The 12498-nt window shown below is 44.6% G+C and overlaps 1 protein-coding gene across 1 annotated transcript in view; it reads left to right on the plus strand.

Annotated features, from left to right (window-relative positions):
- Positions 1 to 7981: 7981 nt before the first annotated feature.
- The window catches only part of kcnn3 (potassium intermediate/small conductance calcium-activated channel, subfamily N, member 3), a gene marked incomplete at its 3' end in the record, with an annotated part of 43607 nt that continues 39090 nt past the window's right edge, over positions 7982 to 12498 (plus strand). The window contains exons 1-2 of the mRNA XM_080005937.1: positions 7982 to 8036; positions 8681 to 9832. Coding sequence (XP_079862063.1) covers positions 8714 to 9832 — 1119 coding nt within the window. The 5' untranslated portion in view covers positions 7982 to 8036; positions 8681 to 8713. The remainder of the gene's footprint in view (positions 8037 to 8680; positions 9833 to 12498) is intronic.

Below are 12498 nucleotides of genomic sequence, written 5' to 3' on the forward strand. Positions count from 1 at the left end.
GGTAACTCCTAACCAAACACACACACACACACACACACACACACACATCTAATGCTGACAGCAATAAACTGTTGCTCCTTAAACACTGACAACGGCAGACACTTCATCCACCCTGAAGGTGACCATTCTTTAGGATAAGATGCATTGAACAGCGGTATACTGTGTTCATATTATGATAAAAGATTTAAACGATCATGTTAATATTCAAATTGGATATTTTAGATGGTTCAATCGTGAAATATGGAACCTTTTTGTCAAGACAATGGTAACCGTTAGCATGACAAACACTGATTTATAACATTGGATAACAATAATAAAAAAAAATTATTTGAAGAGTGCACAACTGGTGCTCAGGTGCCAAGTCACTCTGTTGACACATTTTGATCACATTTTACAGTAATGCCATTAGCGACGATGCACGGACATAAGAGATGTATAAACCAGTTCATTACTGATCAATAACTCAATATGTCAATAGATTTGTCAACAGTCACTATACTGAAGTATTATCTTCAGAGGACTTCTGCTACGAATCAGAAATGGTTTTCAACCTTGACATTTCATAATTAATTCATTTGGGATATTCGGACATCAACCCATGCAATACTCGTCATAATGTATATGTTGTGTTTTGCCTGATGTCCTCAGGGAGGCGTTTGCATTACTTATAAAGAGATACAGCCTCCTGAGCTGATACATTTAATGTAGAATAACTGAATTCATTTTTAATCAGTTTTTCAAGTAAAACCCCTGTCTCTCTCCTGCTTCACAAAATGGTTTCGCCATGAAGATGACCACATAGAATATTACAAACATCTATGGATCGAATTTGAATAATTTTCGGAGACTTCAACATACTGAGGCATCTTATATTAATACCCCTTGAATTGCATTCTACATGTATTTACAACACAGCTGTGCAAGCGTGCCCAATTTGCCCAGTTTGTGCGTGCACACCAACACCCGCAGGAAGGCACGTCCGTCCTTCATTAAAGAGGTGCGGTTGTTTGGAGGGGAGGCGTTCTGCGCCGCTGCCTCGCCACCCAAAATAGGAGAGCCTGTGTATTACCTTCAACTTTGTGCCTACCGCTCCAATCCTTCGCTCCATCCTCCCTCCCTCCCTCCACTGATGCGCAGTCGTCTTGTTCATTTGATTACTGTCTCTCAGATGGCTCCATCGGAGTGCTGCGCGCCACGGAGATCCATCTGCATACACTGGTCGGTTTTTTCGGCTGCGGGTTTAGCCCACACAGTTCCGGAGTCCCTAATGCAATCTGTGGCATTAGGATATGATGGAGCCAGTGTAGGGCAATGATTAGACTTTCTGATGGAGTAAGAGTTCAGCCAAGTGCTCTATTAAAGGGTGGAGCGGTGCAGCCCGGGCCTCGTACTTACTCATCACTTCTTTAGAGTGTATCATGAATTTATTCAATAGATCTGATATGCGAGTGGGGGGAATGTGCCTTCGACCGGCTTTTCTTTTGTTGCTTGTGCAGTCTCTGCTAATGTGTGTGAGCGTGCGTGTCTGTGTGTGTGTGTGTGTGTGAACATGTTGGTGCATTTACACACGTCTTCGCGCATGTTGGCATCTTGGGAGGACTGGGTGGGAAAGGCCGGATCGGAGGGGCCACGCCACAGCCTGTTTCTTCCGAGAGGGCGGACATATTGAACCAAACAGTCCGTCACGGCGTGAAAAGGGCGGAGGAGTGGACGGGTTCTGATGAGAGGGTGAGGGAGAGAGAAAAAAAACGCCAAGCCGGAAGCACATTGATTGGTATTGATGTGAAAAGAGCGGCGCGAATAGTGTGTTGTTAATTGCCAATCTGATCTGAATCAATTCCTCCCTCTCATTCACTCGTCCTCCCATTGTCATCCCGCCATCTGCGCTCGCTCTCTCCCCCTGTCCACCTCTCCCTCCCTCCACCACCCCCAACCGCCCCTACACCAGTCTGTGCGTCGCGCCACGAAGAAGTTTGATACGATCCATATAATTCCCTGTCACTCACGCACGTATATGCCTTTGAACTCGGGAGGACGGGAGGGAGCGAGCAGGAGAGAGCGAGAGGGAGAGAGAGAGAGAGAGATAGAGAGGGGAAGAGGGATCAGACGGAAGGAGGATTCATCTGTATACTCTGGGGTTGGCATGGCAACTGGCTTCCCAGTCATTATTCCTCTATGTATTCTATTATTCACATTCTTGTTCACATCTCTCGCACACCATACATGCGGCGTGGCGCTCCGGGGGCCGGGCCTTATGGGCTAACCTTTGCAACACAATGGAGCCATCAGCGCCCGCCTCCTCCACCCTACCTGGCTTTCATGGCTCGTTGGCCCCTGACCTCTGTGAATAATATTACGACTGGCGGGGAGCTATACACCATCGGGCCGCTGACCATTTCCATTTTCTTTTGCTGCGGAGGTCCTCTCTTGGGTCCAATGTTCTTTTTTACTCTTTTTCCACTGCCCTTATATTGTACTTTACTCCCCCCCGCTCCCTCTCTCTCTCTCTCTCCCAATTCAGTGCAAAATCTTTTTTTATTTTTATTCATTGTGCCTTATGGGCACCGTTAGTCAAACAGTGCTGCCGTGCCGTTTTATTCTCTCTCTTATTCTAGCTGAGTTTATTTTTTATTTACGCGTTAACGGATGATTTGACAAATAAAAGGTGTCCCACACGCACACACACACACACACACGCACACGCACACGCACACGCGCACGCGCACGCGCACACGCACACGCACACGCACACGCACACACACACACACACACACACACACACACACACACACACACCACCCCACAACTACATGCAAACACACTCTTCCTCTAGCAATCTGTGACATTTACGTTTGTATCTTTGACCTTTAACCTTTTTGCCCAATGCCTCCACGGGTGAGAGCAGAGGTTGTTGAGCCACACCCTAGTACCTGCGCCACGGTACAACCCTCCTCGCCCGGTCCTTTTTGTCCACACCGGAAACCCATTCCCTTACACGCTCTGCGGAGCACTCGTTTCGTATTGGTCGACGGCGGTCAGTTACTTCTGTATTGTGACCGCTGACCAGTACGTGCAACCTCTTCTCTGCCTGGACTGGCCCGCTTCGTATCACGATGCCCGCGTGCTCTTGCTAACACTAGCTAGTGACACCAACATGTGTTGGATGGCTTGTTTTCCTTGATGGGTGTCCGTCAGTTTGCCATATAGCAGAAGGTCCCGTTGTAAGTAAGGATACGTTAATGTGATCGTCTGCAATCACCCGTTTCGCGCCCGTCCGATTAAACAAGATCATTTTAAATCATCTATCAATACAGAGTGTTTTTATACATTATTTCAGAGATTAAGACTTTGTTTCCTAGAGCTATATTTCTCAATGGTAAATACTATCAGAAGCTAACCATACCTTACAATAAAGGTATTAATATATCTATAATTTATTATTTTAATAATAATAATATTTTTTTAGTTTATCATTATTATTATTATTGTTATTATTATTATTATTATTATTATTATTATTATTATTATTATATATTAACTGTATATATATAATATAATGCTGAGAAAGAGGGTTTGGATATGGTGAATGGATTATAACAACAATGATGAATGATGATTAATTATGATTATGATAAATAAAATTATGATAAATGATTATAAATGAGGTGCGAGATGGATAACTTCTATACAGCAATAAAACAATACAACTCCAATCAACCAATCAGAAAGATTGTTCAATGTTTCCTTGACTGAAACATTCTGACTTATTAAAAGATTTAATACTGTCGGGTTTCTAATTAGCAGGTAGACTGTAGATTCACCACCTGGAGGTCCATCCCACTTGGAGATAAGACAATCCCTCTTGGAGTTAAGACCCTCCAATTTGTACACAAGATACTCCCACTTGGAGGTAAGACCCTCCCATTTAGAGACAAGACCATTCTACTTGGAGACAAGACCATCCCACTTTGAGGTAAGACACTACCACCTGGCGGTAAGACCTTCCCACTTGGCAGTAGCACCTTTCTTCTTGGAGCTAAGACCATCCCATTTGGAGACAAGACCATCCCACTTGGGGGTAAGACGTCCCACTTGGAGGTAGGAGCCTCCCACTTGAAGTTAAGACCCTCCCACTTTTACATAAGACCCTCCCACTTGGAGGTAAGATCTTCCTACTGGGCGGTAAGACCACTTCTACTTGTAGATGGGACCATTGGAGATAAGATGACAAACACACAGCAGCTTTTAAAGACTGCTAATTACTCCAATCTCTGACAGCTGCATCCTCTGCTGGTTGCCATTGTTGGCTGCCTGCCACCTGCTGAGGTGCCAGACCACTCCCCAGAACTGGAGCTGATGTCTTATGACTCCGCCTTTTGATTCCTGCCATTGGCATATGAACTTGTGGCTTCTCTCCGAAATTCAACAGATGATATCTCACGTCTGTTGAGATTACGCTGCAGAGATTACAACAACAAGAGGATTTCCTTTGCAACAAACCGCGTTGGTATTTCTATCAGCCTTCAAAACTTTAAATTACAATAGTTAGATAATGCAAAAATGGAAGATTAGTGGTCACGATTTTTTTATTTTTATTATGTAATTTAATTGACTAAACCAATGAACCTTTTTTTTTGACAGGCATCATAACTTCCAGATTGCACAAGTCAGGTAAGCACTAATCCCTTACTTTTTTCTCTATTCCCTACTTACTCTGGTGTTGCAATGAGCTGTTTCCTCCCTAAGAAATCCCTTCAATAATTATTTTCAAAATTGGGCACTCTCTGAATGACGGCGAGAAAAGGCACATTGATGAAAGAAGGGATTCCGTCCCAAAAGTGTCTTGTGAAGAATAAGATTCTTGTATTTGGTGAGAAACTCACTTGTTTATACTCCTTATTAATTATCAATTCATGTACGAATTACTGTTGGTCACTCGTCAATCTGTACCGAGAACTACTTTTTTTTACAAAGCAGCCTTTGTAAAAAAAGTTATTGTAGGTGTTTTTAGTAAAAGTACTGCGTGTTGTATTAAATCGTACCTTGTGTTCCGTGCAATATTACTGATTGTGAGTGTAAACCTTTAGAAATGTGAGGTTACGCTACTGATGGACTCACATGGAATATGGTTGACCTGGCCACCTGCCCAGTTAAATAAAAGAAAAAGCATACATACAGCTGCTTCATTCACCTCACGTCCCTATTGTCTTGGTCCGCCCATCGCTCAAGAAACAAAGCTGACATATGGACGGGCCCACCAGTGCCATCATGTTGGCTCTGAGTCCCTTAGTACCAGCTCCCTCCTTTTCTGTTAACGTCTCAGATCTGTTCGCAGAAGGAGGTTAGAGACGGAGATGACGGCAGAACGGCTTTTAACACCACTAGCGGCAATTATTAGTACCGCGGTGTCGAGGATGACATGATAAAAACTTCCTGCATTCTTCAGTGAGTACGCCTTGTTGTCTTTGTGTGTTTGTTTCCAATGTGGGTATGGGTGGAGCAGCGCATTCCCTTGTCCTCAGTTGATCTGTGTTTGTAATTTCCTTATAATATTTCCTTGCCCTGCGTTGTAGAAGCAGTGTGTTGACGGGGCGTTTTAGGTCGAGATCCTCACCAAGCGGATCCTGAAACCCCGCTCAGGTTAACACGTTGGTCAACACCGATATTTTGTATAATAGATTGGCCGTAGCATTATATAACACTTTTTGTTTTGTAAGATTACCAAGTGTATTTGATGTACTTTCAAGTACCTCATAACCACTTACTTTGTCAGCCGGAGCGCTCCCACAAACACCTGCGGCGATTAATTACATTACGTCAGCATTCAACCACTAGTTGTGCCGCTACCAGAGTAGCAGCTCTGCATTCATCAGGACAGGTTTGTTCAGTACAAACCGATTGTTTACAAGTCTCGCATCACTATTAATCACTATTTATTTAAATCAAATAAAAATGTGCGCAATCAAACACTTATCAACGCTGTGACATTGATTGGGTGTTACCATGTGGGAGCTTTCCATATTTGCTGTCCTGGTCATTCATAGAGTAGATGGGATAAGGATCCTTGTCATGTCCATCTCGATGGTTTGAGAGGGTAGTTTCATCGATCTGAAAGGAAGATATACCTGAAATGTTCCTCCAAAGCTGCCTCGCAAACTAAAAAAAAGAAGCCATAAGCAACACATCCCATATTCCATTATTCAGCTACACGACAGTCAGAACAAAGTTCCCTGGCACAACCAGAGCGGCACAGGGATCGGTCAAGTCATTTAGAACAATCTTTTGGGATTGTCCTTAATAAAGTGCATCTCAAGACTCGATCTTATGGCCGATCGAGTTTCATCTCGCTCTCGATTTGGGTGACCTCATCACTGTAACCAACTGCGTTGACAACCGTCCATTCGATCTCATGAGGAAGAAGAAATGAATGCTCCCGCAGCAACAGCCGTCCCTGCACTGGCAGTCAACCAGCCATGCACTCATCGCCGGTCTCCTACTCCTGTCATTCCTCTAGACTCCACCCAACCAAGGTCACCCCTGAACGAGACGCCTTCCCCTGAACCTATGTGGCTAGGAAGGACAAGGCTGACCCTGACACCCTGCTGAGTGTCAGCTGTCTGTACTGTTATAATAATAATAATAATAATAATAATAATAATAACAATAATAATAATAATAATAATAATATTTTTTTTTATTATGATATATTTGTAATAATATGTATTATTATTATAATATTTATTATTATTATTATTGTTTTTATTATTATTATTATTATTATTATTTTATTATTGTGTTATTACTATTATACATATATGTATATGTATTATTATTATTATTATTATTATTATTAATAATAATATTATTAATAATTATGTCAATAGTTTACTATCAGTTTTGTGACTTAATTTTCCCTTTAGAGCCTTAAAATACAAATTGTCGTGACAACGTGATGTAACAGGTGGCATGTCTGTAACCTCCTTGTAAGACACCAGGGAACGATCCTGTGTTTTATTCTTTCAGGCCACTACGGTGCGTTAACTAAGAGGAGTCAACAAACAGCAAAAGTAGGTGATCAAATATGCATGCGTGTATTTGTTTTTCCCGACCACATCTTCACGGCAAAGTCTCGCCACCTGTTCCAGCGCCTATTTGCGCTGCTGCCTCGCGTCCAATGAGAACCGGCGGACAGATTTGGAGGCGGAGAGAGAGAGAGAGAGAGAGGATAGAGAGAGAGAGAGAGAGAGAGAGAGAGAGAGAGAAGAGAGAGAGAGAGGAGAGAGAGAGAGAGAGAGAGAGAGAGAGAGAGAGAGAGGAGAGAGAGAGAGAGAGAGAGAGAGAGAGAGAGATAGAGAGAGAGAGAGAGAGAGAGAGAGAGAGAGAGAGAGAGAGAGAGAGAGAGAGAGAGAGAGAGAGAGAGAGAAGTTGCAAGATAGTGAGAAGCGGTTTCGGGGAGACAGAGTGAGCCCTACATTTAACACGAGTGGAAGGAGTTGCGTGTTCCACGATGCGCTCCACGGGCTTTTTGTTGTTGTTTTTTTTTTTTGTTTTAATTACGATTTGCATGTTTTTTCAGCTTTCCTGAAAAACAAAACCTAAACGCGTAGTCACAGGTTGCGCGATTTCGACAACAGGCTTGTATCGACCAAAAAAAAAAAAAAAAAAAAAAGAAAGAAGCAAATATAAACAAAAACAAACAAACCAATAATAAAAAAAAAAAAAAAAAAAAAAAAAACAACAAACGGCGGGAATCAGCAGGAGCGACACGATGTGGCATCGACAGATCACTGACTAAACGTCCAGACTGATTCGATCAAGTGCGCGGAAGGAAGCCGAACCCCGTCGGAACCAGCGAGTCATCCCGGGGAGACGCGTCGCCTGCCCTTCCACTGGCTCTGCGAGGGGAAGGAGGGAGGCTGGAGCCGGTGGCATGGCCGTGACAACATGAAAAAGAAAAAGTGTGGAGCTCTATTTTCATCCAACCAGTGATTCAACACTCAAGTGTCTTGGGGGGACAGGGACTGAGGAAGGAGCAGGTAGGACAAGTGAGACAATGCCAGTCTGAAAGTGGGTTGTGGTTTTGGGATCAATGCAATGCATAGAAAATAATAATGTATGATAATATGATACATGCATACGATACTTACCTTTGTGTCCGATTTAACTCACACGGTCTGTTGTCACATAACCTGGTCTCGTTTGTCTGCCATTTGGTCCTTGTATTTTCCATTTTCCAACATCCTCTTGCTGACAACAATGCAACATAGATGACATTTGTATGACAGAGATTGCTGGAAGGAATATGTGAGCTTTGCAAGGAGAGGAGGAGAGGGGGAGGGGGTCAGTCAGTGGAAGGAACAGACAGGGGGGTGAGTAGTGACTTGAGTCAAATATGACTAAATAAACAACACGTTTTCCAATTTGGAATAACTTTTTAATTCTTTTTTTTAATTAACTCCGTTTTACTATCTCTGCAAGGTTCCATCCAGTTGTTGTGGTCCCATCTTTGCCCTCATTTATGTAACTTCATCCATCACAGTACTCCACAATTCTCCCTCTTGGTTACTAAATCATGGAAATCGATCTCTCCCTCCCTCTATCTCTCTGCCTCTTTGCCCCTCCATTTTCTCCTGTAGCTCGGTTTACATCTCTTGAATTTGTGTGTTTGTGCTTGCTACAGAAGACAGGTGCGTGGTCATCCCAGCCCTTTGCCATGGAGCCTCCCCCCTCTCTGAGTCTGGCTCTGCTGGGAGGGAGTGAGGACGAGGACCAGCGCTTCCCTCTACCCCTGGGCAGCATGTCCCATTCCTCCATTACTGGCAACTACCCAGGATCCAACCACTCCAACCACATGGGAGGATCGAGCCTGGACCGACTGAATGCCAGCACCCCGTCTCCCTCCCCTGCCACACCCAGCATGCCTCCCCCCTCGCTACCCAAGCTTCCGCTGTCCTCCTCGGGAGCGCAGCCTCTGCCCCCTCCCATCCCAAATGCCCTGCACCCCACCAGCACCCCGCTCTCCTCCTGCTTGGGATCCCAGCACAGCCTGAGCGGGGATTCCCCCGTCTACAACGCCCTCTTCTATTCCTCCCACTCTCCGTCCATGGAGAGAGAAAGGGACAGGGAGCGGGACAGGGATAGAGACCGAGATAGGGAGAGGGGCTGCAAACACCGACAGGCCAGCCCCCTGGTCCATCGTAGGGACAGTAACCCCTTCACAGAGATCGCCATGAGCTCCTGTAAGTACACAGGGGGGGTCATGAAGCCTCTGAGCCGCCTGAGCGCGTCACGCAGAAACCTAATTGAATCAGATAGCAGCAGCGAAACCAAGGAGGGTGGGGTTTCAGCTGTTGCCGGGGCAATGGCCACAAGTGGGCGGGATCGGGACCGGGAGGCCACCTCCTCGTTGGCCCCATCCTCTACCAATCAACCCCTAATCCAGAACCCACCAGAAATAGTCATTTCCTCTAAGGAAGACTCGCCATACACCAGGGGATATGACATCACCGACTCTACTTCCAACCAGATGTCCATCTATCACCAGAACCATTCACTGGTGGAGAGCAGGAGGGCCCTGAGTGGCCCAGGGGCCGTGGGTTCAGGGGTGGGGGGCAGCCGGCAGGGCGGGATAGTGGGAGCAGGCACCGGGGCCAGGGGCAGCACCTCCAAAGCTCACAAACGGAAGAACCAGAACATTGGTTATAAACTGGGCCATCGCAGGGCGCTGTTTGAGAAGAGGAAGCGGCTGAGTGACTATGCTCTCATCTTTGGGATGTTCGGCATTGTCGTCATGGTGATTGAGACAGAGCTGTCCTGGGGCGTTTACAACAAGGTGAGGAGAAAGGGTGGGTGGGTGGGGGGTAATGACACCCACAGGACACCCGGGGGTCCCAATAGGATAGTACCTCCAATCCAAAACTGATATAGATGTTGTTATGCAAGGTGTTGGTTATCTAATGAAAACTGTAACCCTAGGTGCAGATATATAGATATATAGATATATACAGTATAGTCCGCGCCGCACAACATCTGACCACCACTGCCCCTACATGATATGATTTTGGGGTTTTTGGGCTGCATGGGTTTGTCTTGGCACTGGCTACTTGCAGGTGATGTAATGCAGGGAACACAGGGGGCAGCTTATCGGTGGGAGGCCAGGATCTCATTTGTCTGTGTAATGGGGAGTGTAATGGGCTACATAGGCCCTTCAGTGTTAATGTGTGTGTTTGTTTTGTTGTGTGTGTGTGTGTGTGTGTGTGTGTGTGTGTGGGTGTGTGTGCTGCACCTTTGGCCAGCATGGTGTATGCCACACTACTTTTTTTCCCCTCTGTCTGGGAGAAACAGCAGATCACAGCAGCCTTGCTTTATTTGGGCAGCTGGGAGGAAACACGACTTCCACGTATCCAGCGTGCCATGTATGGATCATTGTTCATATGATCGATGACAGACGAGTGCACAGATTTTACAGGTGGCCTATCGGCACAGGGCTTCCCGTTGGGTGTGTCTTTTCTTCCCCTTCCTCTCTGTCTGTTGACTCGGGTCCTTATCTCAGAGTGCACCTGATGACGCTGAGAAAAATCTTCCCTTTTTCTTTTCACTTCCTGTGATTTGGCTCCTTTTGCCGTTCCCTTCTCCTCTCTCGCTCATCACACCCTTGTTCCCTCTAAAGAATGAACCGCCCCCCCCAACCACCCGCGCTCTTTTTTTTTTTTTTTTCCCACAGACGGCCTCTTTGATGAAAATTCGTCAAATTTCACCCTTTTTCATTCCTTTCTTTCTTTCATTTGCCCTCTACTGATTCCCCAAAGGAGACGCTTTTCACTTTTCTTGCTCTCTCTCCCTCTCTCTCTCTCTCTTTGTCTGTCTCTTTCTATTTCAACTCTGTGTCTGTCTCTCCACCCCCCCCTCCCCTCCATCCACCACCTCCCTCTCTCCCTCTGCTCCTGTGCTCTTCCAGTGGGCGTTAAACCAGGGGAGTGTGATCGGAAGAGAGAAGCGGCTGGGAGAAAAAAAAAAAAAATGAAAGGCTGGAAAAGGAGAGAAACATGGAGAGAGAGGCAGTAATGAAAAGCCTGATTTAGGTTGTTAACCTACAACCGATGCAGTGCTCCTTTCTATGAATCAGTCGGCATTGTCTGCCAACGAGGAGCGACGTGGATTACGGCAGAGGGGCCATTGTGTGTCACCGGCGCTCACTCCATCGATGCACTGTCTCAGCTCGTACCTATTACTAGTTTAAATGTAAGTTTGTGTCGATTCGGTGCGTGAAACGGTTTCCTTTACTGGCGATGCGGTCTTTTTTACGACAGATTTTAAGAAAGAAAAAATTAGAAGTTGCATCAGCAAAGCCCTGTTAAAAATTGTGGAAAAAAAATAATCTGTTAAGAAAGAGCTGAAACATTTTTTTTTTTTTCGGTTTTTTTTTTTTAAGTTATCGGATATTTGTTTTAATTTGAGCCGTGGCCCGAGCTCCAGCAGACAGTTTCCAGCCTGCACTCCGATTGTTGAGGAGTGGCGCTGGTTGTAGTGATAAATGGGAGGAGGGCTGGAAAGGGAGATGGAAAGGGCGATGACTTAGGAGACGCGGGGAAGTGAAGAGGTCCCCGCAGTGCTTTGAAACCAGTCAATGAAGGGAGATCCTAAATGATTTCTTTCATTGATTATTGATTATCACTCACCCACACACACACTCTCCCCACCCACGCTCAACCGCACAGCCAGCACACTGAAAGGAAAACAGGCAGTTCTATATGAGAGAGAGAGGGAGAGGGAGATACTTTTTGTTTTTTATTTTGGGAAAATCACCCATTTTTAGTTGCAAGTTATTTATAGGGATCTTGAAGCAGGTGCATCAGCTATAAGGATACAGTAAGTTTAAGAATGAGCCATTCATTTTGATTATGGAAAGTAATAAATAGCTCTCTCTGTCTCTGTATTTATATGGATATTTATGAATATGTCCCAACCTATGAAGACATTGTATCTGTGAATACCAAACACAAACTACTGTAATCACCTTCTATTACATTTAGTTGTGCGTGTGTTTGTGTGTGTGTGTGTGTGTGTGTGTGTGTGTGTGTGTGTTGTATGTTCTTGTTATTGATATTGTTGTAATTATTATAATTATAATAATTATAATTATAATTATAATAATAATAATAATAATAATTATTATTATTATTGTTATTACTATTATTATTGTTATAAGTTGTTGTATGTTGCTTCCAAAAATAGAGAAAAGTAAATATTATGTGATTGAATAGAGATAATGAAAAGGTGGATGACAAAGGTGGAAAAGTTGTTTGTGACTTTGCGTGTGACGTTGTGGAAACCATAAATGATAAATATACGGTGTGTTCATTGCAGGCTCTGTCGTTGGCTTTAACATCGCTGTCATTACTGCAGATCTGTGTTACCACTCTGTGCGTTGAAGTCTTGACTCATAATGAAGATCCTCTGTGCCAGGTTCACGAAGAGAGCAAAGCCAAGATTGAGAGT

Source organism: Zeus faber (genome assembly GCF_960531495.2).
Source record: "Zeus faber genome assembly, chromosome: 8".
NCBI classification, from domain to species: Eukaryota; Metazoa; Chordata; class Actinopteri; order Zeiformes; family Zeidae; genus Zeus; species Zeus faber.